Consider the following 24,956-nt stretch of genomic DNA (forward strand, 5'->3'; position numbering starts at 1 on the left):
AGAAGTGCTTGTTTATAGACCGAACATTACATTCGATATGTTTTGTATATAAGAAAGGTTAAAACAGGGAATCATTTTGGGGTCTAGAACAAATTAATTCAATTCATGTTATTTCTAATGGGGAAAAATGATTTGGCTTTCGAACAAATCACTTCTCGAACAGCCTTCCGGAATGAATTAAGTTCAAGAAGCAAGGTTCCACTGTAAATAGAACAAGCAATAAAGAATGCCTAGCAATAGATAGTTAATGAGTTTGAAGTGGCTCTTCTAATTAAGAAATCTAATAACTGTCACTAGTTAATGGCCACAAAAACACAATAAAATACACATTAAGGGGTATAAGTTTCAAGGAAAACAGTGACAACTTCTAAAATAAGCTGTTAAAACAAACCAAAGGGTTTTAAGGTAAAATTTTCAAATCAGACAAATGTCTATTGTCGTATTATAGACTCTTGGCTATGAACACTTCTACGAGTTTTTATACTGTTTTAAACAAATTACAAATACCAACTGCAATATTAAGAAGAGTCTGTTAAAGAATATCTTTATTAATACAAACTATTCATACATGCAAACTATAAAGCACTAAGAAACTTAAATCTCTAAGTCATAGCAAACCGGTGGCAATTCAACATCCAGAGTCGACAGAAGGCTTGAGGGAGACTGGAACGGATCTAGAAAACAGGAGTTTCTTAGACAATACCTGCAAACTGCCTTGATTCATTGTCCATCTCAACATGGACATTAGTTATCACTTCTAATCATCCACTGTTTCTCCCTCTGTCCAGTGAATCTCTATGCCCACACCACCTACACACATACGCACTCATTTCCTGGAATGTGGCTGTGGTCCCAGAATTAACCAATATCAGGAAATGATTCTTAGAAGTTCCTAAAACTATTGTTCTTATTAGAGGTCCAAGTAAGAGCCAACAACATCACTAATGTAAATGTATGAAATAGTGTAAGTGTCTAAGTTAACACACAGAAAACGTACTGACAGCTTCTGACCACCAGTTTGAACCAAGACCGAAAACCTTGTGCAGTGAGGTTTTGCCATTCTGTGTTATTGCACAGGTGTCTTGATCCTGAATGAGCAACTTGGAATTCTCATTCCAAACAAGTTTATTATACTTCAACTTACAACCTAAGAAACTATATGCTAAGTTCAATCTTGTTTGGCTATATCTGAGGCTCTCGATTCCAGAGTGACTTGATTTTACCTGGGCATTTGGAACTAAACAGCAATATCAACTGAGAAGGGTTTTCATTATTCTGAAACCTGGCCCTGAAGTCTGAAGGACAGAAATGTCTTGTAGGCTAACCTCCCCCATAACTCCATCCCCACAGCAATGCAAGTGTCATGACACAAACTGTCTGCGGCCCTTCTAGGAGGGCCCTTGTTCACTCACCGGACTCCCAGGGTAGAGAGGGCGCCTTCAGGGGTGAAGGGGGACCCAGGTGTAACAGCTTTTCAAGTTTCCTCTCCTCGTCAAGGATCATGAGAGGCACTCCACTCAAGGGGAGCTGTGCGATCTGGTGTTCTTCAGGCAGGTCGAAGCTCTCAAAATCTGCCACAAAGAGAGGGGATTTCATCAGGACAGCAATTCTCAGTATGGACAGAGGACTCCTGGGAGTCTGAGGCCCTTTCAGCGGGTCCACGAGGTCAAAGCCACTTTTCTAATAACATGAACACCTTTCCCCCTCTGTGCTGACACTTGCAATCATCACACAAAAGCAACGGTGGATAAAGATCACTGTGCCTTAGCATGGACAAGGCAGGGGCAAGACACTATATTTAGTAGTCACACTATTCCTCACTACCTTTTACCTGCAGTAAAAAGTGCCAGCTCCACACTTCACTTTACCATATGCATAAAAAGTATTAACTTTCTTAGCTCTCGATCTTTGAGGACATGTCTTTTTAATATTTTGTATGACAAAATGAGACGTATGTCAGGAAGCACTCTGCTGCCTACTGAAGTACAATGGTGATCTCAAAGAAAAAGGATTTGGGCAAATATTTGCTTTGCAAGCTAAACTAGAGGCCTTTTCCCGAACACCAGTTAGTTGAAAGAACACCTAAAAGACAAACTGGTTACTCAGAGCTGGGTGTTGGTTGCACATTTTCTCAGAGGAATGAAAGGAGTCTATCCCTTCGAGGAAAACAGTATTTGTTGCCAATGATTAAAGTTCACAATTTCAAGGAAAAAAACAGGATTTTGAAAAAACTTATCTGTGATCATTAGCTTGACAGCTTCCTCGTACTTAAGATTTTTCTGATCCGATGAGTGGTGATATTAATGAACATGCTTTTAAAATTGCATAATGAAGCTGCCTTTGGATAATCTACATTTTTCAATAAACCAATATTCCTAGGTGAGCAATGTGTGATGAATGTTAGGATAAAAGATACTTTGAAGTGCAAAACAGACCAATAGATTTTACTGTCAGAGTATAAAGTGTTCATTGATATGGTTTCTGGTTTCGCATTGCATCTATATGTTCAGAAACAGCCACCAATTGAATTTTAGGGTAGTACCAAAGAAAACCATCTATACTGATCTGAAAAGACTATTTAAAATGCTTCTCCCTTTCCTAACTATTTATCTGCATGAGGCCAGATTTTCTTCATATACTGCAACCCAAACAGATGCAACAGATTGAATGCAAACATCAGGTAAGAATCCGGCTATCTTATATTAAGCCAAATTAAGCAAATTTTCAAAATATAAAACCATGCCATCTTCTCAGTAAGTTTTTTTTGTTTTGGAAAAGTTATTTTATGTTTTTTCAAGTTATTTATGCTAATGTAATATGTTTATTATTTTTTAACCAAATAATAAAGGCCGTATTTTTTGTTTGTTTGTTTTTTGGTTTTTGCTTGCTCACACTCACAGTAAGATGATTTGTTCAGTGCTGAACTTTCCCTCAGAATCATGGGCTCCCTCAGGGCAGGGCCTGGCATACAGTAGCCCCTTCTCAAATGTGAGTAAATTAAAGCTAAACAAGTTAGTTCTATAACAGAAAATATTTCAGATACATGTAGCAGGTTGAAGGAGCAAAAAATTCATGTTTTCACTGGCATTGTTCAATTTGACATAAAGCCCCGTTTCTAACAGGCTTGCTAGAGCTGTCCACTGCAAACTTTTTCAAGGTTAGTGAACACATCTCCCCCCTAGGAGGTAAGCTCTTGAGGAAAGGAGAAAATGTTCTCCACATCCTTGCTCCAATTCCCCTTCTGACCTTAGATGGTACCTTACAAATAAATCTACCAACAAGCATATTTGTTCAAAGCAAACCAGATTCAGACAGTCTGGTTATAGCTTTGGGTCGTGTATCATATTGGTAGCCATATCAAGTTGCAGCTGCATTGGATTCTAAGAGAAACTCTAGGCTAAAGAATTTTTGTAATACCAAAAGATACTACCGAGAGGATTGAAGGGAAAGAATTTTTCTATTTCTGGATAGGTGTCATCTGAGGCAGGAGCAGAGCCTTTTGCTTTAACAGTCTTCTCAGTCACCTAAAACAATCCAAGAAAACATGAGTTAGCGAGAGGGCTTCTTCAAGATGTGTAAGGGTTTCTTCACCACATTTTAAATTTTTTCATTTTCATGCTGACTTCTAAGAACCATAATCCTTATGATTATGTTCTCATGATTACACACAAATACAATTCAACAATTCTAGTAGCATGGCTCAACCGTTAAGTTTGAGATTTAAGTCAGCCTAAGTCATCAAGAATGCGCAGCGCTGGTAATTAACCCAATCACTCAACCTACCAGAGAAGGAAAGGGGCCTGAGTCAGCCGGAATAGAAGCTAATCCTAAAAGCCATTTTTGGCTTTTGGAAGTGTGATTTTCCGTGTGTTTCCATCAGCCTTATCTTAATTAGTTGTTTTTCCTAATACACATTAAACAAAACAATTATCCAAATAAAGTGTTCATCCACACACCCAGGTCATTTTCTCAGCCAAGTTCTCTCAGTCTGGGATGCACTGACCTGCAGCTCTAGCTCATCACTAACACAAAGGTCAGCATGCTAGTAAATTATCATCATCACCTAAGGAGCTGGTCCTGGGAGGTGGGGAGGAGGACAGCGGCACCTGAGCTATCATATTAATGTGACCTCTTGCAAAGTACCTCCCTCTCAGTACTTACATGTGTAAGTAGATACAGACATTCCTCATTTTATCACCGTTTGCTTTATTGCACTTCATACTGTTTTGGTGGACTTCCAACATGTTGCTTTTTTTTTTTTTTTTTTAACAAACTGAAGGTGAGACCCTCCCCCATTAAAACGATGACTCGCTTTATGGTGCTACTTGCTTTCCTGGAACCCAATTATTATTATTTTTTAATTCTTTATTGTTCAAAGTTTTACATATGTCTGCTTTTTCTCCCATTGACCTCTCTCCCCTCCCGCTCCTGGAACCCAATCCTTGACCTCTCTGAGGTATGCCTGTACTACCAACAAATCTGCTTCACGATATTAGTTAAGGGCAGGTGAGGCAAAAATATTCACCTGCTGCTGCAGGCTGCTGATCTCAAGGCACAGAGGAAGTCCACCAAAACAGTGTGATTCTCTTCTGCCAATCTGTTTGCAGCCTCTATTTAACCTACTCACTGGGAAGAAAGCCAGAGAGGATGCCAATCGTCATTTTAAGAGCCAAAAGTGCTGACGTGTTTAAACAGTGTCATTATAGACAGCACTTACCGTTTTAGCAGAGAAGGTGGTCTGTTTCTCTTTGACAGGTGCATTAGTCTTTACTGACTTTTCTGTAGCTCTGTTGACAGTTCCCAAAGCCTTTCTGGGAGCCTTACGCAAGGCTGGAGGAGCATCAAACATTTTGCCAACATGTGGTGCTGAAACCTGAGATCTCCCATCTAACGCTTTGACTGCTAGAATAAAAATTTTTTTTAAAAAAAGACCATAAGATTATTCAAGCAATACATTATCTGTGCAACTAGAAGGCTGACTGTGTATAAATTTGGCCTAATTCTCACCGCAAACTCAACCCCCATTTTTGACAGTGGCATGGCCATTGTCAATCTCATTCCACTATTGAACATGAAAAAGAGACTCATAACAAGCATGTTGTGACAGGAGCACAGGCGTACCCCTGAAATATTGCGGGTTTGGTTGCAAATCAAAGCAATAAAGCAGGTACCGCAATAAAGTGAGGCATAAGCCTTTTGCTGGTAGGAGGGTCTTGCCTTCCATTTGTAAAAAGTGCAACATCTGCGAAGTGCAATAAATAAAAGGAGGTATCTATGCCTGTATTCGGCAAACCTGACTGCAGTTGCCTACGCGGTACACTTAGGCCTCCCTAACGCCTCCCTAGGCGCAGGCCACATTGGTCCACAATCCCTGCGTACGACCGCAGCCTGCATACTTACAGGGCCGGGAGCCCAGCTTCAGCCGGTCCTTGGGAGTCGCACGAGTGCCCAGTTCTCCATTTTCCTTATCCACAAAGATCACAGTAGCCATTCTGAATTAACTAGGGGAGTGAAACACATATTAAACCCTGGGGGTTAGGGAAGACGAGAGAACCTAAGGGGTAGCACCGACCAAACTCTCCACGCGGGGCACGTCCACGCAAAAACGGCAAGAGCTGGGCACAGGGAGAAGCGCGAGCTTGAGCCAACGGGCACGAAATCCAGCTCTTAACTCTTCACGGCCGCGTAAGAGCCTCTAAATTCCAGACGAGTTGGCGGTTTGGGCCCGGCAGGAACCCTGGTTCTCAGAAGAACCGAACCGGGGAGGGTCGCCGTGCAGTCAAGGCCGACAACCCGGCTGGGCGCTATGCTATAGACGACCCCGGGGAGTCCCAGCCGCAACCCCACGCCCCCAGCCCCTGGCCCTCGCCCGCCGCACCCCCTGCCCCCGACCCCCCGGGACCCGGTCCCCAACACGCCTTTTTCTTCACCAGACCACCACCCCCTCCCCCGTCCCCGCCCGACCACTCACGACCACTCACGACCTCTCCATTCACCCACGTTAGGATCCACAGCCAAAATCTCCCAGGGCTCAGCCTTCAGCGGTCGCGCCGGGCCCGGCGTTTGAACCACAACTCAAGTTCCTATTGGCTCACCCGCCCAGTGGGCGGGACCGGAGTGGGTGGAGACTCCCAGAAAGAACCAATGGGAAGAACCTACGTTCCTTAGGCTCCGCCCCGAAAGCTTTTTCCGTAAAAGATTACAGCTTGTTTCTTGGGAAGAAAAAAAAAAAATCAAACCACGTGACACTTTAATAATGGACTTTTAGGTGTGTTTTTTACTAACAGATAGAAGGGGAGTGAATATGGTCACCATTTATTATGATATTAAGATACAGAGTTTTGTTTTGTTTTTCCTGAGACACTGGAGGGGCCAAGAGGTTTTTAAATGAAAAGATTGTGAGGTTCAAAAAGTGAAGGCGAAGTTGCAGCTGAACTATTTTCCTAAAGTCTTCAACTAATCAACTATTTGTCCAGAGAGTAAATCGACCAGATCAAATTCAAAAAGAAGAGGTATCCTGGAGAAAAGGCATTATAGTCTTCAGGAAAATAATTGAGGAAAAATGGATACATAACAAACAGTTGTATTTCAATTAGTGATATGAAAAAATACATACATAGTCAGGTGGGAAAACAACCCATTAGGTCTAAAGAACACTAGCAGAGCAGAATTAAAAATTAAGAAAAAATATAAGTACCGATAGATCAAACAGCAATATTTGAGTCATTCTGTTATACTTGTGATTAAGAATGGACTGCTTATTCCCTCACTGAAGGCCTTTCCTCAATATTTCAGGCTAGGATGCTGTTTCTAGTACTGCAACAGAAATCTCTGGCTTAAGAACAAAATAATGATCCTAATGAATACATAATTCAGGCTTCCTTAAAAATTCTATAATAGGGACTGTCATAGATATGGTTCTCAATATATGCCAGCTCATCGGCTCTTCTTCCCTAGCATTTCAGGACCAAAATTGACCACGGAATGATTCATTCACTAAACAAATAATTATTGAATGCTGTTTAACGCATCAAGAAGAATCCTAGCCCTAGCCAGTTTGGCTCAGTGAATAGTGCCTCAGCCTGCAGAGTGAAGGGTCCCGGGTTTGATTCCCATCAAGGGCACATGCCCTAGTTGCGGGCTCGATTCCCAGTGGGGTGCGTGCAGGAGGCAGATGATCAATGATTGATCAATGATTCGCTTTCATCATTGATGTTTCTAATCTCTCTCTCCCTCTCCCTTCCACTCCAAAATCAATAAAAATATTTTTTTAAAAAAAGAAGAAAGGATCCTAACTCAAGAAGGTGAAGAAAAGAGAGAAGACAAAATTAATTAATTAAAAATGCATAGCCCTAGCTAGATTGGCTCAATGGATAGAGCCTCGGCCTGCAGACTGAAGGGTCCTGGGTTCGATTCCAGTCAAGGGCACATGCCCGGGTTGTGGGCTCAATCCCCAGTAGGGGGCATGCAGGAGGCAGCCAATCAATGATTCTCTCTCATCATTGATGTTTCTCCCTCTCCCTTCCTCTCTGAAATCAATAAAAACATATTTTTCAAAAAACATGCATACTTTTATTACCCCTTCCCTGTCCTTTTTCCTTTGAGTCCCCACCCCTTCCCTTATTTTCTCCCTGTATCACTTTCTACATATCTCAGCTTCATATTATATCAACGACACTCAAAAGTGTTGATTTTTAAAACCAAACCCATACACCACATACAACTTCCAAGTGGGGATTCTTTCCCCCACGGTTTTTGGTTGCAAGGTTTATATTTCCCTAGGGCAGTGGTTCTCAACCTTCCTAATGCCGCGACCCTTTAATACAGTTCCTCATGTTGTGGTGACCCCCAATTTCATTGTTACAAATTGAACATAATTAAAGCATAGTGATTAATCACAAAAACAATATGTAATTATATATGTGTTTTCCGATGGTCTTAGGCAACCTCTGTGAAAGGGTCGTTTCACCCCCAAAGGGGTCACGACCCACAGGTTGAGAACCGCTGCCCTAGGGTAAGTCTTCCCCTTACAACAGGAAGTACTGTCTCCCAAGGTCATTCAGTAACTGAAAATGCCATAACCACCTCCTCTTGGAGTGACCACTGTTTCCTTACTAATGAGCCGCAGACCCACTTTGTTATTCCAAACGATTAGTGGGCTATCCAATTGACCCCTTCCTCACCTCATAAGGGTACTTACATCCTAAGCAACCCCAGTGTAGACTAATCCTGATTGACAAACAGCGACCTTCCAGAACTGCTTCCTTAAACCCTCCTCAGAATCAGTCCTCCAGGGAGGAACCCAAACCCCACAAAAGATTCTCTGGCTTGTCCAGCACATTCTATGATTCCTCTGGGAGATGAGCTCCCTGGCTTGCGCCTGGTGATTTGAACTTAATAGTCCTCAACGATTCCAAGTAAATTCCAGTAAATGTTTTAAGAAGATAAAAAACAAGTGTGAGTGCTTCGTCGACTGTCAGGCTATTCTCTGACACTTTCCATTCCTTCATCTATTGCCTTGTAGAATCAAAACATTTACATTCCTAAACTCTAGACACTGCAAATTCTTAATAAGAAAAATAATAATGACATTGTAATGGGCTATCTTATTGAGGTAAGAATGTTAGCTATTTTCACTTTTACCTTTTAAAGGAATACATGTTATTTGGGGGGGGAAAATCTTAAAGGTGACCAGAACAGATAAGACAAAAAAATAAAAAATTCAACTGAGTAAATTTGAAGATCTAATTGGCTTTATTAAATGATTCGTGGATTGGGCAGCATCCCACCTAACAACTACAAGAGCATTGGGGAGGTTTTTATAGGAAGAAGGATGAAGCAAGGAGATATTAACAAAAACGAACAGGTTGTTTGGGGACCAGGACATCTTTTTTGGGTTTTTTTTTAAGGGAGAGGGGGACGCTGGAGGAAGAAGGGGGAGGATTTTTATCATGCAGATGAACTCTCTCTGTGGGGGTCGTGGATGGACAGGGCCCTTGCGACAGACAACCTTACTGGTGCTTGAGAAAGGAAAGGATGTCTAAGCTGCTGCTGGGACTTGATCAGTAACCAAGGGAACAGAAAATTCCTAACCACGCCACATATCCTTTCCAACAGTATCCATGAAAAAGAGAAATGGTTGTAGAAGGCAGCGACTGTTCTTTCTACATCCTGATAAAAATATAAAAATAATTGCTTCCAGAACCCTTCCCATGGCTCCAGTTTCCAGTGCTGAATGACCCTTCCTTATCTGTATATTCTCTCCACCTGATGGAAAGGCATTACTCCTTGACTATATGTAACTAACTAAACAGCTGATGCATAGCTATATTCTTTGTTCCTCCCTCTCCCGGCCTATATAAATATCCCTGAACTCTGCTCTCAGGCAATGTCCTCAGATGTGCCCAAATAAATCTCTTTTCCTAAATCTGTAAAAGTTCAAGTCTTCTTTTCCTTGATATGCTTGATGAGAAAGTCCAGACTGCATGAGATTACATTTCTGGGAAAGGTTGAAACTGCAATTAAATCCATTTGGAGGGAGTGGGAGGGGCATGGGGAAGGGAAGATAAGGCTGAAGAACTCCGGGAAATGGGTCGAAAGCTTCCAATTCTTAAAGATATCCTCATAGGGGAGACAAACGCCAAGCTGAGGAGGGAGCAGGGAACAGGGACCTTGAAGGAAGCCGCCATCCTGAGCCTCGGACATGGGTCCAGTCAGACCAGGACTCTGTCTCCAGTTGTTTTTAAAGTAAAAATTATAAGATGTTATATCAGATTTTAAAGGCTTTTTACTTTTTTTCTTACGGCGAAATGATATGCTGGATATATTGAGTTAAATATTGCAAAAGTAACCTTACCTGTTTCTATTGTCTTAATATGGCTACTGGAATGTTTAAAATGACATCTAGGGCTGGCATATTTCTCTTGGACGACGTTGCATTGGAGGGTTTTAAGCTTGTGGGGTGGGACGTGATATGAACAAATTAGGGTTTTGAAAAAATATCACTACAGCGTGGACTACTGATTCGAGGGAGTGGGAAGAGTGACAAAACTCGAGATCTCGCGAGACCAACGTCTCGGGATCCTGAGACCCAAAGAGTTGTTACTGCGCATGTGTCCCGCGGTGGCTGCTGGGAAGCGCTGAGAACCGGAAGTAAACATTGACGTATTGGCTTAGTTTCTGTCCGGTAGTTTCGGGGTCCGCTGCGACAGGACTTGGTGAGGAATTATTTTGAGAACCTGGGTGGGGAGGGTGGGGAGGCGAGCGGGAGCGGGACGGTGCGAGGGAGTGGGCCGGGCGGGCGCGGGACGGTGCGGGGTAGTGGGGCGGGAGGGCGCGGAGACGGTGCGGGGTAGTGGGGCGGGAGAGCTCGGAGACGGTACCAGAAGAGGAAGGTGAAGCTAGGAGAACCCGGAAAATGGGCCGGAAACTTCTAATTCTGAAGATATATCCACAAGGGGCTGATGAATATCAGGTTGAGGAGGGAACAGGGAACGCGGGCCAAAAATGAAGCCTTAGACGTGATTCTGTGCCCAGTCAGACCAGGACTGTGTCTTTCGTGGTTTTTAAAATAAAAATGTCATTGGAGCTGCACTGCCCAGTATAATAGTTATTAGCTGCTCGTGGCTCTTAAGCACTAGAAATGTGGCTAGTCTAAGTGTAACATCCACATCAGATTTTAAAGACAGTTTATTTTTTTCTTATGGCGAAATGATATACTGGATATATGGGGTTAAGTAAAATATTGCAAAAGTAATTTTACCTGTTTCCTTCTATTGTCTTAGTGTGGCTACTGGAATATTTAAAATGACATGTAGTAGGAAAAAGTAGTAACACTACGGTGGTAGCATTGACAGTTAGATGAATATGGATATTCAGAAGATGAAAGTTTTTTTAATGATGAAATAGGTGTGGGGATTAGCTGGAACAAGGAAAGGGATGAATGGTGGTGTTTTTTATTAAGAGAGGAAACTGGAAGGAGACTAGATTTCATAGAGAAGATCATGAATTTGAATTAAGATTTGTTGAGTTTACGTGTCCCTAAGACCTCTAAGTGGAGATGCTGTGAAGTAAGCACTTGGAATATATGTATCTGACGCTCAGATAAAAGGTCTAGAGTAGAGAAATAAATTGGAGCCAAGGTTGGAATGTAGCTATTAAAGCCTTGGAAATAGATGAGTTTGTCCACTAGTGGAGTTCACAGTGATGAAAGAGGCTCTAGGACTTGCAGAATCCAAAATTAAATAACTAGGCAGGAGTGGATAAACCTGCACAGGAGCCAGGAGAAGGAGCAAGAGGGGTCCAAGAAAAAACAGAAGAGTATAGTGTGCCATGAGCCAAGGGATAAGAATATATCAAAGAGAAAGGGAACAGAACGGAAAAGAATGTCCACTTAGTAGTAACTCTTCAGAGTGGTAAGGGTTGGAAGCTAAATTAGAGTGGTTGAGAAGGGAAGTAGATGATCAAACAGAGGTAATAAATATAGATAACTCTTTTTTAAATATATATTTTTACTGATTTCAGAGAGGAATGGAGAAGGAGAGAGAGAGAAACATCAATGATGAGAGAGTCATTGATTGGCTGCCTCCCACAGTCCCCACACGGGGGATGGAGCTCGCAACCCAGGAACATGCCCTGAGCTGAAATTAAACTGTGACCTCCTCATTCATAGGTCGACATTCAACCACTGAGCCATGCCGCTGGGCTAGATAACTCTTAAGACATTCAGTCTTTAAGGGTAATAAAGATCAGTCTCTGTTTAAGAGTTTGTGTGGTAGAAAAGTTTAACCCTTTGCACTCCGAACCATTCTGGACATTGGCTACCAGCTACTGGACGCTACTTTGCGGCGGAAACGTGCATTTACAGACCCTCGTATTATTTAGTATAATTTTGGAACCAAGTAACGTATTATAATGATATTGGACTTATATGAATTGGGTGACATCGAGGAATGTATATTTGCAAAAAAAACAATATTTTATTGTTTATAATTTTGTACAGTATAAGTTTTGTAACACTCCCCAATATGCATTGCAGGCTGATTAGTGCATGTTTGACAGTAATAAGTGGTTTGACGCCTGCCACCAGGTGTTTTCCTGTTAGAACACACAATGCAGTCCCGTTTTCTTTGTCCCACATCGGGAATATGTAGTTTATTGTTTAATCCGACACAAAACCCGCTGACATTTCTTGTATATATCTTAGTAATTTTACGATATTTTGATTTAATTTCTTGTGCCATTTCAAGATAAAACTTCAGGGAAACATGCATGTCTCAAAAAGTTGCGTTGAAATAACTCAATTCCCCGTAATCACTAATAAACTGCAATGTCCCCTGAGAGGGGACATCCGAGTGATATGCTAGAATTCCGATGTCCCCTGAGAGGGGACAGCGGAGTGCAAAGGGTTAACATTTACGTAGAGAGGAATTCAGGAATGTATATGAGAGAGTCTTATGAAATTTTAAATCTGTGTGTATGCCTCTCCATTTGTAAATTAGAATTGAGGGCATAACTACTACAGTAGAGATTTTTATTTAGGGGAAAGAAAACCTTCCCTTACAAATACTATGAAAGAATAAGAACATATGAAACTTTATAACTCACAGTATGTGTTATTAATATATACTTTTGATAATTTCACTGATGAACTCATGAAGGCCTAGTTTATACTAATACAGATTTCTTCCCTTTTAAAGAGGAGGCCAGATAACAATGGCGGCTGCAGCTGTGGACACAGTTAATGCCGCCCCCGTGGCAGGGTCCAAAGAAATGAGTTTGGAGGAACCAAAGAAGATGACCAGAGAGGACTGGAGAAAGAAGAAAGAGCTAGAAGAACAGCGAAAACTGGGTAATGCTCCTGCAGAAGTTGATGAAGAAGGAAAGTAAGTAATTTTTTGTATGATCTTTTCATTCACAATTCAGATTCATGTCTAACTTTATCAATTCCTCATCCTTTGGCAGGAAGCTATCTTTACCATTTACGTCAGGTTTGTTTTATTTATTTTATCAAACTCATGTGTAAGGTTTAATAATCAAGTAATATTGAAGGACTTATAATGAATGGCTATAGTCCCTTTCAACCCTTCCCACTCCCTGCCCCACTGTAAAAAAGTGACTAATTATAAATCTTTGTATTTTTGAGTTTTTCTGGCTGGTACCTACACATGTCTAAATAATATACCTAACCCATTATTTTAATCAACTCTAAGATATTACTACTTTACCTCTTTCTCTGATACAAGGTTTATCTCACTAAAATACATCTCTCTTCTTCCTTCAGTTATATCACTGTTCTTAATTTATTTGTGGGAAATTTTTCACTCTAATTTAAATTATTTTTTATTGTTTTCTTTTTAATTATTTAAATTATGTTATAGAAATATCAAGTGTATCCTTTACCCACACCACCCCCCACTGCAATATCTCTGTTCTTAGATTCTGTATAGGCTATCTTTAGTAATTTGTAATATCAATTATTTCCACACTTTATTCTTTTAAAAAAATCTTTTTTTTATTACAGAGACATCAACCCTCATATTCCTCAGTATATTTCTTCAGTGCCATGGTATATTGATCCATCAAAAAGACCTACTTTAAAGCACCAGAGACCACAACCAGAAAAACAGAAACAGTTCAGCTCATCTGTTGAATGGTATAAGAGGGGTGTAAAAGAGGTATGTAGGCATCCTGTATATATCCCTGTAGAAATGGAGATTAAGAACTTGCTATAACAACCTTTAATACAATACTATATAAAATAGCAATAGCTTATATAACCTTCCATCTGGTATTAAAATTCACACATATGACATTAGCTTCTGTATTTTATTTTATAAATTTTATATTGCTGAAGTCCTTAAACTTTCTCATTTATAAAAGTGTAGGAGACTCTTAACTGGTTATCCTCTTCATAAATAAATCATTTCATCAGACAATATAATGAGAGCCAGTGTTATTTCTAACTTATTCAGATAAATGAAATATTTCCTTTGTTTTTCTTTACATTCATTTATAGAATTCCATAACTACTAAGTATCGCGAAGGAGCGTGTGAAAATTGTGGGGCCATGACACACAAAAAGAAAGACTGCTTTGAGGTAAATTCACCTTTGAGAATTGTGGAAACTGTTGTCTGGGTCTTTCTTTCTTGATTCCTTATCAGAAAGCTTGATTCTATTTTTCTAAAATTATCTAAACTTAGCTACCAGTTAGATAAAAATTAATTTGCGTGACATAGTTCAACATTATCAAGTTTTTCTGCTGGAAGACTAACTGGTGATTTAAGAACTAGACAATAAAGTCCCATGGTGTATGTTCATACCTGCTCTGTAAAGATTATAGGAAGTTTTCCTCTGTGCTACAGGTACTTAGGGAAAGATGTAATCTTATTCTGTTTTCCAGAGACCCAGGCGAGTTGGAGCAAAATTTACAGGAACTAACATAGCTCCAGACGAACATGTCCAGCCTCAGCTGATGTTTGACTATGATGGGAAGAGGGATCGGTGGAATGGCTACAATCCAGAAGAACACATGAAAATTGTAGAAGAATATGCCAAAGTTGATCTGGTGAGCAAAATTCCCTGTTTTCCTAGTATCCTTAAAGGATGAACATTTTGCTCTACCACTAATTTAGCTCCTCTGTTTTTCAAGCCTTCAAGCAGTTTAAAAACGGAGGCATTTTTATGTAAGCTTAATTGAATAGTGAACATAAACAGTGTACTGGCCCCATTTAGTAGCAATTTCTTTTTATTTGATTCTTGTGTTGTCCTTTACTCCCTGACTTAGGTTGTAAAAAAAAAATACTGGAAATGTGAGAACAGATTAGTGTCCAAGCTTTTGGCTTTTTGAGGTTATAAAATTGGTTCCCATACTGTATCTTGCCCAGGGCCTATTTTACAATTGTCTCAGAGCATTTAGAGGGTGGTAGAATGGGAACTAAGATAACCTGTTTCAGAAAATTGAATTTTTCTTTAACTACAATTTTCTTCTGTTATGTTTTCACCTACTCATCCTCATTCTTTAAAATCCATAGTTACACTGCCTTTTTATTTTTCTAAGGGGGAGTTAACATTTAAGAATCATGGGATTTCACATAATCTGAATTTTCTCTTTTCTTGAACAGTGAAATATATACGTGACAAGAGTCAGTCAATGGAGTCAGGTGGCAACTGCCGCTTTTAGATAGGGCTTGCTCTCTGCAGTTTACCACAGGTGCTGTCTGGCTCAGTTTCCATTCATGCCTGCTTCAAACAGGAGTTTGTAACTCCTATTCCTTAGAGAACCATAAGTCTGGAGCTCCAGGAAATCTTGGGGATGACCTTGTCCACTGAGCTTTTCTGAAAACAATAAACTTACTCTCTTTAAATATATTACAAAAATTAAATGTTCATTTGAATGTTGTAAGTAAATTGCAAATGTTCTTTTTCTTTTTTTGGTCAGGCAAAACGAACACTGAAAGCCCAGAAACTCCAAGAAGAATTAGCCTCAGGAAAGTTAGTGGAACAGGCTGTAAGTAATAAAAATGATCAATAAAATTTCAGATCTTAGTAAAAGAGAAAATTGAAACAAACATTTAATTTAGTCCTGGCCGGTATTTCTCAGTGGTTAGAGTGTCAGCACTCACACCAAATGGTTTCAGGTTCAGTTCTTACTCAAGGGCATGTACCTAGGTTGCAGGTTTGATCCCCAGGCCCCCGGTCAGGGTGGTTGCAAAAGGACACCAATTGATGTGTCCCTCTCTTCCTCCCTACTTCCCTCCCTCTCTCTCTAAACATATCCTCTGGTGGGGATTAAAAAAAAAATTATATTTAATACTGCAAATCACATTCTTGTATATACCTCTTTATATAATTGACATATTGTTTGTTTATGATAAATTCCTAAAAGTGTAATTGTTGATGAAGTTAATATGTTTATTTAAAATTTTGATGACAGCTTCCATTCAGAAAGGCTATATGATACATATATAGTAATATACTATATACACTAGAGGCCCGGTGCACGAATTCGTGCACGGATGGGATCTGGCTGGCCTGGTGGAGGGTGGGGGGAGGGAACGCAGGAGGTTGGCCGGCTGGCCCCGCCCCCTGGTGAACTCCTGGTCAAGGGGACAATTTGCATATTAGCCTTTTATTATATACTAGAGGCCTGATGCGCAAAATTCGTGCACAAATAGGCCTTCCTTCCCCCAGCTGCCAGCACCGGCTTCCCTCTGACACCCGGGACCCGGGCTTTCCTCGGCCGCCGACAGGCATCTGGGACCCGGGCTTCCCTCGCAGCCCCAGCTTTGTCTGGGAGGACGTCCAGAAGGACATCCGGTCTAATTAGCATATTACGCTTTTATTATTATAGAGGATTTCTTTTTTTTACTCTTATTTATTGATTGATTGGTTTTAGAAAGAGAGAAGGGAGAGAGAGAGAGAAACATCAGTTTGTTGTTTCACTTATTTATGCATTTATTGGTTGATTCTTGTATGTGCCCCGACTGGGGATCTAACCCACAACCTTGGCATATCAGGACAATGCTCTAACCAACTGAGCTACTCAGCTGGGGCCCACATACACTTCTATGCTCCCCTACTAATGCTATAAGGTATTCTTTTTACCTTTGAATTCTTTTAAATGAACATGATGAAATACTGACTACTTTGCTATAGGTGTTCTGTGGAGTTAGAAAATCCTGAACAATTGCTAATGAAGAAAGTGTGTCTCTGTAACAAAGATTTCATACTCTCCTTAAATCACAATATGGTGTTACTTCAGTAGATTTCTTCATAGCCTAAATTTTATAAGAGGCTCTTTGGGCTCTAAAAATACTTTTTACATGATCCTAGTAACATTTTCTTTTTGGACTTGGTAGAAAACTAGTGAGGTATAATGAAAATGGTATGTCTAAGATTAACACATATGAAATGAATATTTATTGGGTACATTGGTCATTTTAATATTTCTATTTCCTTTGTGTGATTATAATTTTACTAGAGGCCTGATGCATGAAATTCGTGCAAGGGCCTTGGCCCAGCCTGCCACGGCCGGGGGCTCTGCCTCTGCCGCCTCTGCCTGGGCCCCCGCCCACTGCGGCTTTGTGCTGAAGGAAGGACGTCCGGTCTAACTAGCATATTACACTTTTATTATTATAGATATCAACAAAAATTCTCTAGAAATTTTCTGACTTCTAATAAGATAAACTATTCACAGGGACATACTTGTATTAAGAACTATGTGCTCATTATAAGTGAGAAATAGAATTTGTTCAGTTAGAGTTATTATATTATCTTATGTTTTTAAAGTGTTAAATAATCAATAGGTTTAGTAGAATAAAATACATTTTTTTCCTTCTGTCATAATGCAGAATTCTCCAAAACACCAGTGGGGAGAAGAGGAACCAAATTCTCAAATGGTAATGAATATTTGCCCTATCTGAGTATACGTTAAATGTTTTCCATTTCTGATGGCTAATATAATAATATCATTATTACTAATTATATTAACACAATTAATAATAGCCTTAAAGAACACAAGTGAATAAGGGTATGGTTAAAGGGAAATGAAAGGAAAACAACTAAATGCTATTCTTTTTTTCTTACTATTTTTTTTCCTCTCTTTCAGGAAAAAGATCATAATAGTGAGGATGAGGATGAAGATAAATATGCAGATGATATTGACATGCCTGGACAGAACTTTGACTCTAAGAGACGGATTACTGTTCGGAATCTCAGGATTCGAGAAGATATTGCAAAAGTAAGCCTGGCCAACTTAATGTACACATTCAACAAATATTTGTCTTCCCAGCTTAAATTTTACCTACTTGTCTGATATCTGGGCAGTATGTGGGCAGTATAGTCAGTCATTCCAAAATTAGGTGTCATTCTGGTTTTTTCCCTTCATCTGTGCCCCAGAATGCATTCACATATATAATTGGTTGTGATCAACTTCAGAAAATTTTAGTGTTGGGAGTAAACGTTAATGCAGCCTTCAAACTTTTTTATTCTAGTATTTGCGGAATTTAGATCCAAATTCTGCTTACTATGATCCCAAAACTAGAGCGATGAGAGAAAATCCCTATGCCAATGCAGGAAAGAATCCAGATGAGTAAGTATTGAGTTAAATGTACAGATTCGGGGTGTGTGTGTGTGTGTGTGGGTGTGTGTATTAACCGGGGAACATATGCATAGCCCATGGACACAGACAGTAGTGTGATAAAGGCTTGGGAGGGGCAGGTGTAGGGAGGAGGGAGTCAATGGGGAAAAAAACAACAAAACAAAGGGGACATTTGTAATACTTTCAAAAATAAAAACAAATTTTCAAAAACCACTCAAAACACCCAAAAAAAGTATAGATATCAAGATAATACTGAATCTGAATTAAAATGAACATTATCTATGATTGGATCAGAAAAGAGTTAACTTTCCTTAAAGAAATCAATCTCTGAAACAATTTCTTTTTTCCAATTTTTATTTACAGAGTGAGCTATGCAGGAGACAACTTTGTTAGATACACAGGTGATACCATTTCAATGGCTCAGACACAGTGTAAGTATTTGCTCCTTTTCAAGGCATTTTATATCAGCCCACAAGAAATTTGGGGGCATTTTAAAAACACTATAGAGCTGACGACTTATTAAGATGTTTTTAATTGCCCTAGTGTTTGCATGGGAAGCCTATGACAAGGGATCTGAAGTGCACCTGCAGGCTGATCCCACCAAACTAGAGCTCTTGTATAAGTCCTTCAAGGTCAAAAAAGAAGACTTCAAAGAACAGCAGAAAGAAAGCATCCTGGAAAAGGTACTTTTGACTAAAATGTTAAAGAAGGTTTCTTAAATGACCAGTAAATAATGACTTGATCTACATTTGAAATACAATCCAAAGAGAGTCCCTTTCAATCCATCAGGAATAGTACTTTCTTTCCATTGACTTAATCATTTCGCAAATAATATCAGTATAGCTGTGTCCCTGAGTTTTGGTAGCAAAACAAACCACCCCAAGACTTAGTAACTTAAAAATGCACATTTTTTTTTTTCATGAATCTGTGTATCAGCTGGATCTCCTGGTCTGGCCTGCTCATGTGAAGCTGGATGGTCTAGAATGGCCTGACTCTGATCTCCAGCAGTTAGCAGGCAGGTTGTCATAAGGGGGCTCGTCTCTGCCCCACCTGGGCTCTCCTCTAGAAGGCTAGTCCAGCTTCTTTCCATGGCATTCTCTGGATACCAGAGACTAGTAACAAAAAAGGTATGCCCCAGTGCATGAGTGATCTCCAGGCCTTTGCATGTATCGCATTTGTCAGTTTTCCATAGGTCACAACAAGTAATGTGGCCAAGCCCAGATTCAAGGAATGGAGAAACAGACTGTCTCTTCAGGGAAGGAGCAACAAAGTCATGTGGCAAGCGGGCACATGTACAGGATAAGAGGAATGTACTAGTGTAGCCACATTCAACAGATAAATAGCAACTGAGACATCTTGTATTTGCCTATGAAAATTTGGGAGCATTTTTTTTTTCACTTTGTTTTGTATAACAGGGCCTATAAAGAATGTTTCTTTAATCTTTCTGATTGGAAATAAACCTGTCACTAGAGAGTTAAATGCAAATATTTATTATAAAATGTATTTAACAATGTTCAATTTTTTTTAGTATGGTGGCCAAGAACATTTGGATGCTCCTCCAGCTGAATTGCTTTTAGCTCAGACAGAAGACTATGTGGAGTATTCAAGACATGGGACAGTCATTAAAGGACAGGAGCGGGCTGTCGCCTGCTCCAAATATGAGGAGGATGTGAAGATCCACAATCACACGGTATGTGTTAAGCCAGAACCATTCTGTGTCCTTGTTAGCATTATGCTCTGGATTGTATTTTTATATTATGACTTCATTATTAAATCATTGCTGTGCTTTTCTTTTTTTTACATTTTAAGTTTATGAATTTTTTTCCAAAAAATAGAAAAACTGTAAAAGAATACTCTTCTACTCACCCATATACCCACCACCTAGATTCAGAGTTTTTTTTACATGTTGCCATATACATGCTTCGTCCAGGTGTGTGCATGTACACATACTAAAATGTGTGTGTGTGTGAACTTTTTTTACTGAAACATTTGGAAATTACACATACCATGACAGTTCACCTATAAACACAATATTATGTAGCTCTTAAAATTAAGGATGTTCTTTTTTGTAGCTACATTACCAATTCAGAAAATTGACATTAGCTCCTTAATATCATCTAATCTCTTGGCCTTATTCACATTTTTTAAAATACATTCCAAAATGCCTTGAAATAGCTCTTTGGAGTTTTGTTTTGTTTTATTTTAGTCAGAATCCAATCAAAATTTATTTTGGTTGTTATGTCTCTTTTTTTCAGAATGTATCTTTCCTTTTTCATAACAGTGATTCTTTAACAGAGCAGGCCAGTTATCTTGTAAACTGTCTCATATTCTGTACTTGCCTGGTTTCTAGTGATGTTATAACTTTCCCTCTATTTCCTGTATTTCCTATAAATAGGAATTCAGACTTAAAGGTTTAATTAGATATGTTAAATATTTTGACAAGGACACTTCATAGGTGATACAAAATTCTTCATATTACATCTCTTTATAAAGTTTATAAGGTCACTTGCTGTATTCTTGAAACACCCAAGCTACAGTTGGCTCTCTAAGTTAGGGGTTAAAAGTTTAACTGCCTGGAGGAGCCAGGCTGGTAAACATACATAAGTGAAGTGAGCCAGGCACATTGTACAAAGTAGAGAGCACAAACCCTGTCTAATAGGACCATTCACTGTTCAACAACAGCCATTTCTTTCCAAGCAGGAATATGGGTCCAGGATTTCCTAGTCCTTAAATTTTCAGGGGAAGTCATATATCCAAATTTTTTTATATGTTTTGGGAATAGAATATAAGAGCACTGTCCTGTAATGCCTGCTTCTCGCACTTGAGGTCGGGCCAGCCTTTGCTTGTTAGCTAGCCCCAGAATCCCTATAATTTTCCTTCCAAATTACCTTTAAAGGGACTGTATTTTATACTTCTATCAACAATATGTGAGAGTCCCTAGTTCAGGTTCCATTTTAAGTAACATCTCTCTTTCTCTCTTTGTAGCATATCTGGGGATCTTACTGGAAAGAAGGCCGATGGGGATACAAATGCTGTCACTCTTTTGTCAAGTATTCCTATTGCACTGGAGAAGCTGGGAAGGAGATTGTTGTAAGTAATTGTCCTCTAGTTCTTACAATTGTAAAACAACCAAATCTCCTAAGTCAACCCTTTGTGAAACATATATTTCCTCATGCTTCAAATTTCAACTTTTTCTTACATGATTGATAACTATGATACTCAAGTCCAATTACATGTATTTCCCCACAGAATTCAGAAGAATGTCTTGTAGATGATATAACTGGAGAAGAATCCGTGAAAAAACCTCAAACCCTCATGGAGGTAAGTCTGTCATGATTTGTCCTGAGTTTTTAAATCTCTGAGGCAGGACTTTCAAACTTGCACTAGAGCTTTGTTTTTGCATTAAAAACACTATCTTTTAATCCTCCCTGTCAGATACATCAGGAAAAACTAAAAGAGGATAAAAAGAAGAAAAAGAAGAAGAAGAAGAAGCATCGAAAGAGCAGCTCAGATAGTGATGACGAAGAAAAGAAACATGAAAAACTGAAAAAGGTACTTTGTGAAGTCTAAATAGTTAAAGTGACACCAGTATTCATTAAAAATAAAGAAATGAGCTCCTCTTCTGGGTGATTTGCTCATGTCACCTTGTATCAGGTCTAGAACGTGAAGGAAGATTTTGTGTGTCTCCGTATTGCCTGCTTCTTGGAATATTTGACAAATACACTAAAGCACAGGAAAAAAAAAGTGCCTTGTAATTTTAGAGTTATTAACATGTTTCCCAGAAAGAATTGCCTTGGAGCTCTATAACCTGTAAGTTCCATCAACTCCTTGGGAGAAGTCAGAGTTGCATTCTTCACCAGAAACATCATTTGTGGGCTTCTGTCAGTAATGAACATCATTCAATTTTTGCTATTAAATAAAAATTCTTTTTTTTTTATTAACCCTTTATTTTTCTAGAGCAATTTTAGATCCAAGTAAATTGAGCAAAAAGTATAGCTATTTCCTATAATATCACATTTATAGCCTCCCATATTATCAACATCCCCCACCAGAGTAGTACATTGTTAAAATTGATGAAACTGTATTGATGCATCATAATCACCCAACATCTATATAGGTTTCAAGTGTACAATACTATAATATATCATCGTATATTGTGTTGTGTGTTTACCGCCCCAAGTCAAGTCTTCTTCCATCACCACTTACCCGCCCCCATCCCCCTTGATCATCTTAAGTAAAAATTCTTTAAGATTGAAAATACTGAAGAATGGTTGGGGCTCTATGAAAATAATCATATGAGCCAAATAGTGATTAGTTGCAGCTTGATAGAGGAAGGGCTGACTCCCAAGCCCTTTCAGGTAATCTAGGTTTTTGATGTAGCAGTTCATATTCAGTGGAGTCTTTTGCTTTTCTGCCACTTTGGAACAAAAGAGAACTGATGTAGAGCCATGGCACTCATGTTTTCTTTCTTTCTGCAGGCACTGAATGCAGAGGAGGCCCGCCTTCTTCATGTCAAGGAGCTCATGCAGGTTGATGAGAGGAAGCGGCCTTACAATATCCTGTATGAAACTCGGGAACCCACCGAGGAGGAAATGGAGGCCTATAGAATGAAGCGTCAGAGGCCGGATGACCCCATGGCCTCTTTCCTTGGACAGTAGTAACTAGTTGCAGATGGTCATTCATGGTAAACACAGCTGAAGATACATTCTTTTCAGCTTCTTGCCAGTGATTGTAGATGGAAAAATCAAGTGTCTGCTCATCTTGCTGCCTGACTTTAATAAAGCTTCCAGAAGTCTAACAGTAAATTCATTCCTTTCCATGCTGAAGGAATAGAAGAAAAACAAAGAGGAGGTACATTAAGAGCAGATTAAGATTTTTATTTCCAATTTTATATTAGTGATATGGAAAGAGGCCCTGGCTGGCTTGCTCAATATATTTATACCTTTCTGTCTCTATGCCCGCCCCCCCCCTTTCTCTCATCTTCCACTCAATAGTTAAGTCTTAAACTTTATTTTTAACGGTAGATTAATTTTTCTCAAAACTAGGGCTTTATTTTTTTTAATTAGTAACTATAATTGTTATTTTATAGTAATTTGTTTTTGCTTTCTAATGTTTTCCTGGTTTGCAATTAAAAAAAAAATTCTATCTGAAAGGAAATTTATAGAACATGTGAATAACTTTATTCACTTTGGTGGTAATTCTGTTTTTCACTCATTTATAAAATTTTAATTTTTAAAATACTTTCTTATGTCTTACACCCAGAACTAAACGTGTTAGCCTTTGAATGGAAAAATAGCTGTTTTGGCATTCTTGAGTCAGAGTTGACCAATCAGTGTTAGGTCTCTTACCATTCTATATAATAAAAGCATAATATGCAAATCTACCGAACTGTGGAGCTCACTGACCCACACTCAACACAGGAGCTGCCCCCTGGTGGTCAGTGCACTCCCACAAGGGAGTGCTGCTCAGCCAGAAGCTGGGCTCACGGCTGGAAGTGCAGAGGTGGTGGTGGGAGCCTCTCCCACCTCCGCTGCCAGCAGGCGGTAAGGAGTGAGGGGTCCCGGACTGCGAGAGCCCCGGACTGTGAGAGGGATGTCTGACTGCCAGCTTAGGCCCAGTCAGGTGGACATCCCCCGAGGTGTCCCAGACTGCAAGAGGGCGCAGGCTGGGCTAGGGATACCCCTTCCTCCCCCCACTCCCCCCCTAGTGTACAAATCTCATGCACCGGGCCTCTAGTTTTGGATATAAACATTTAGACACAGAAATCCTTTCCTTTATTCTAGAGGATATTGTTTGTGATACTATATTTTATTTTAATTGTGATTGCTTTTATGTAACAATCATGAATAATAAATTTGATTTTAAAAGCATATAGAATTTCCTTGTACCTAATCTTTGTAGCCAGCAGGTGTCACTGTAAAATTTGCAAAAGCAAAACCTAAAGTTAACGGTTTCTTCAAAGAATTATAAGGATAACTTGTAGGGCTACTCGCAACTGCAAATGCCATGATCCTTAAGCCTCTTCTAAGAACATTGTGAAAATACTGACAAGGAGAACAGGGTCTGTGAAAAAAAAACTAGTTAAAACCTTTGACATGAGAATATTGACTTTTAACACCTCGTTGGATTTTCTGAGCTACCAAAATCCACTAGGATACTGCATTAAGTTAGCATCTTAGAAATTCTGGTAGGAGAGTAACTGAATTGTCAAGTACTATGGATATCTGCATCGTATCTAGATTCAGGCTGGTATGAAATTAAAATAGCAATGCAAATAGATCTAATTCTTACCCACTTTAAAAATGTCAAAAGTTAATGTTTTCATATTCCTACTTTAACGTAGGATAGTTCAGCATAAATCTGAGATTGGTGTTTATTTTTTATTTTATTTTATCTTCTGTTAATAAAGATTTATAATTGAGAATACTTAACTATGAATGGTTTGTAGCATTATTTCAAATATTTGGTAGAAAACTGGTTGCTGATAGGGCTCCAAGGAAGCCTGTGTTAGCTTATGTGAGTTTGAATCAGAAATTTTCAGGGTTCTTTAACGCAAAAAAAAAAAAAATGTGTCACCTATCCTTTCTGGGCCTCTGTTCCCTCTTCTGTGAAGCCTAATTTACTCTGATTTTAGGAAGAATTCTGTAATATCTGAAATCATGTCTTATTTCTGTTTCAATTCAGAAAAAAGGGTAATCCCAAAATATTACTCAAGATAATGTGCTTTGATTTTATCAAAAATAGCTGCTTTTTGATAGCTGCTTTTTGAGTGCTGGCACTCTGTGCTGTAATTTTCATATATAACATCTCCTCAAAGAACTGCATGGGGCCCTGGCTGGTGTGGCTCCTTGGTTA

At 39.4% G+C, this 24,956-nt stretch overlaps 2 protein-coding genes across 6 annotated transcripts; one reads left to right on the forward strand and one right to left on the reverse strand.

Moving 5' to 3' along the window:
- Positions 1-518: 518 nt before the first annotated feature.
- On the reverse strand, positions 519-6,144 carry PTTG1 (pituitary tumor-transforming 1). Of its 5 annotated transcripts, none has more exons than XM_023754067.1 (6): positions 6,001-6,144; positions 5,401-5,501; positions 4,718-4,899; positions 3,431-3,524; positions 1,413-1,571; positions 519-674 (listed from the first exon to the last, which is right to left on the reverse strand). In XM_023754067.1, the coding sequence occupies exons 2-6, from the start codon at positions 5,489-5,491 to the stop codon at positions 595-597; spliced, it is 606 nt and encodes a 201-aa protein (XP_023609835.1). In that variant the 5' UTR covers positions 5,492-5,501; positions 6,001-6,144; the 3' UTR covers positions 519-594. The 5 variants fall into 5 exon arrangements, with proteins under 5 accessions (XP_023609835.1, XP_006089114.1, XP_023609836.1 ...); XM_006089052.3 differs by having other exon boundaries at positions 4,718-4,902; positions 6,001-6,142; XM_023754068.1 differs by having other exon boundaries at positions 5,985-6,008.
- Positions 6,145-10,110: 3,966 nt separating this feature from the next.
- SLU7 (SLU7 homolog, splicing factor) lies at positions 10,111-23,484 on the forward strand. Its single transcript, XM_006089053.3, has 16 exons — positions 10,111-10,217; positions 12,699-12,884; positions 13,523-13,676; positions 14,018-14,098; positions 14,403-14,567; positions 15,441-15,509; positions 17,353-17,400; positions 17,610-17,741; positions 17,995-18,092; positions 18,465-18,532; positions 18,645-18,784; positions 19,630-19,791; positions 21,087-21,191; positions 21,351-21,422; positions 21,537-21,653; positions 22,580-23,484. Exons 2-16 carry the CDS (start codon positions 12,715-12,717, stop codon positions 22,757-22,759), a joined length of 1,761 nt encoding a protein of 586 aa, XP_006089115.1. The 5' UTR covers positions 10,111-10,217; positions 12,699-12,714; the 3' UTR covers positions 22,760-23,484.
- The last annotated feature ends 1,472 nt before the right edge of the window (positions 23,485-24,956 follow it).

The sequence above is a fragment of the Myotis lucifugus genome, unplaced genomic scaffold (genome assembly GCF_000147115.1).
Source record: "Myotis lucifugus unplaced genomic scaffold, Myoluc2.0 scaffold_56, whole genome shotgun sequence".
NCBI classification, from domain to species: Eukaryota; Metazoa; Chordata; class Mammalia; order Chiroptera; family Vespertilionidae; genus Myotis; species Myotis lucifugus.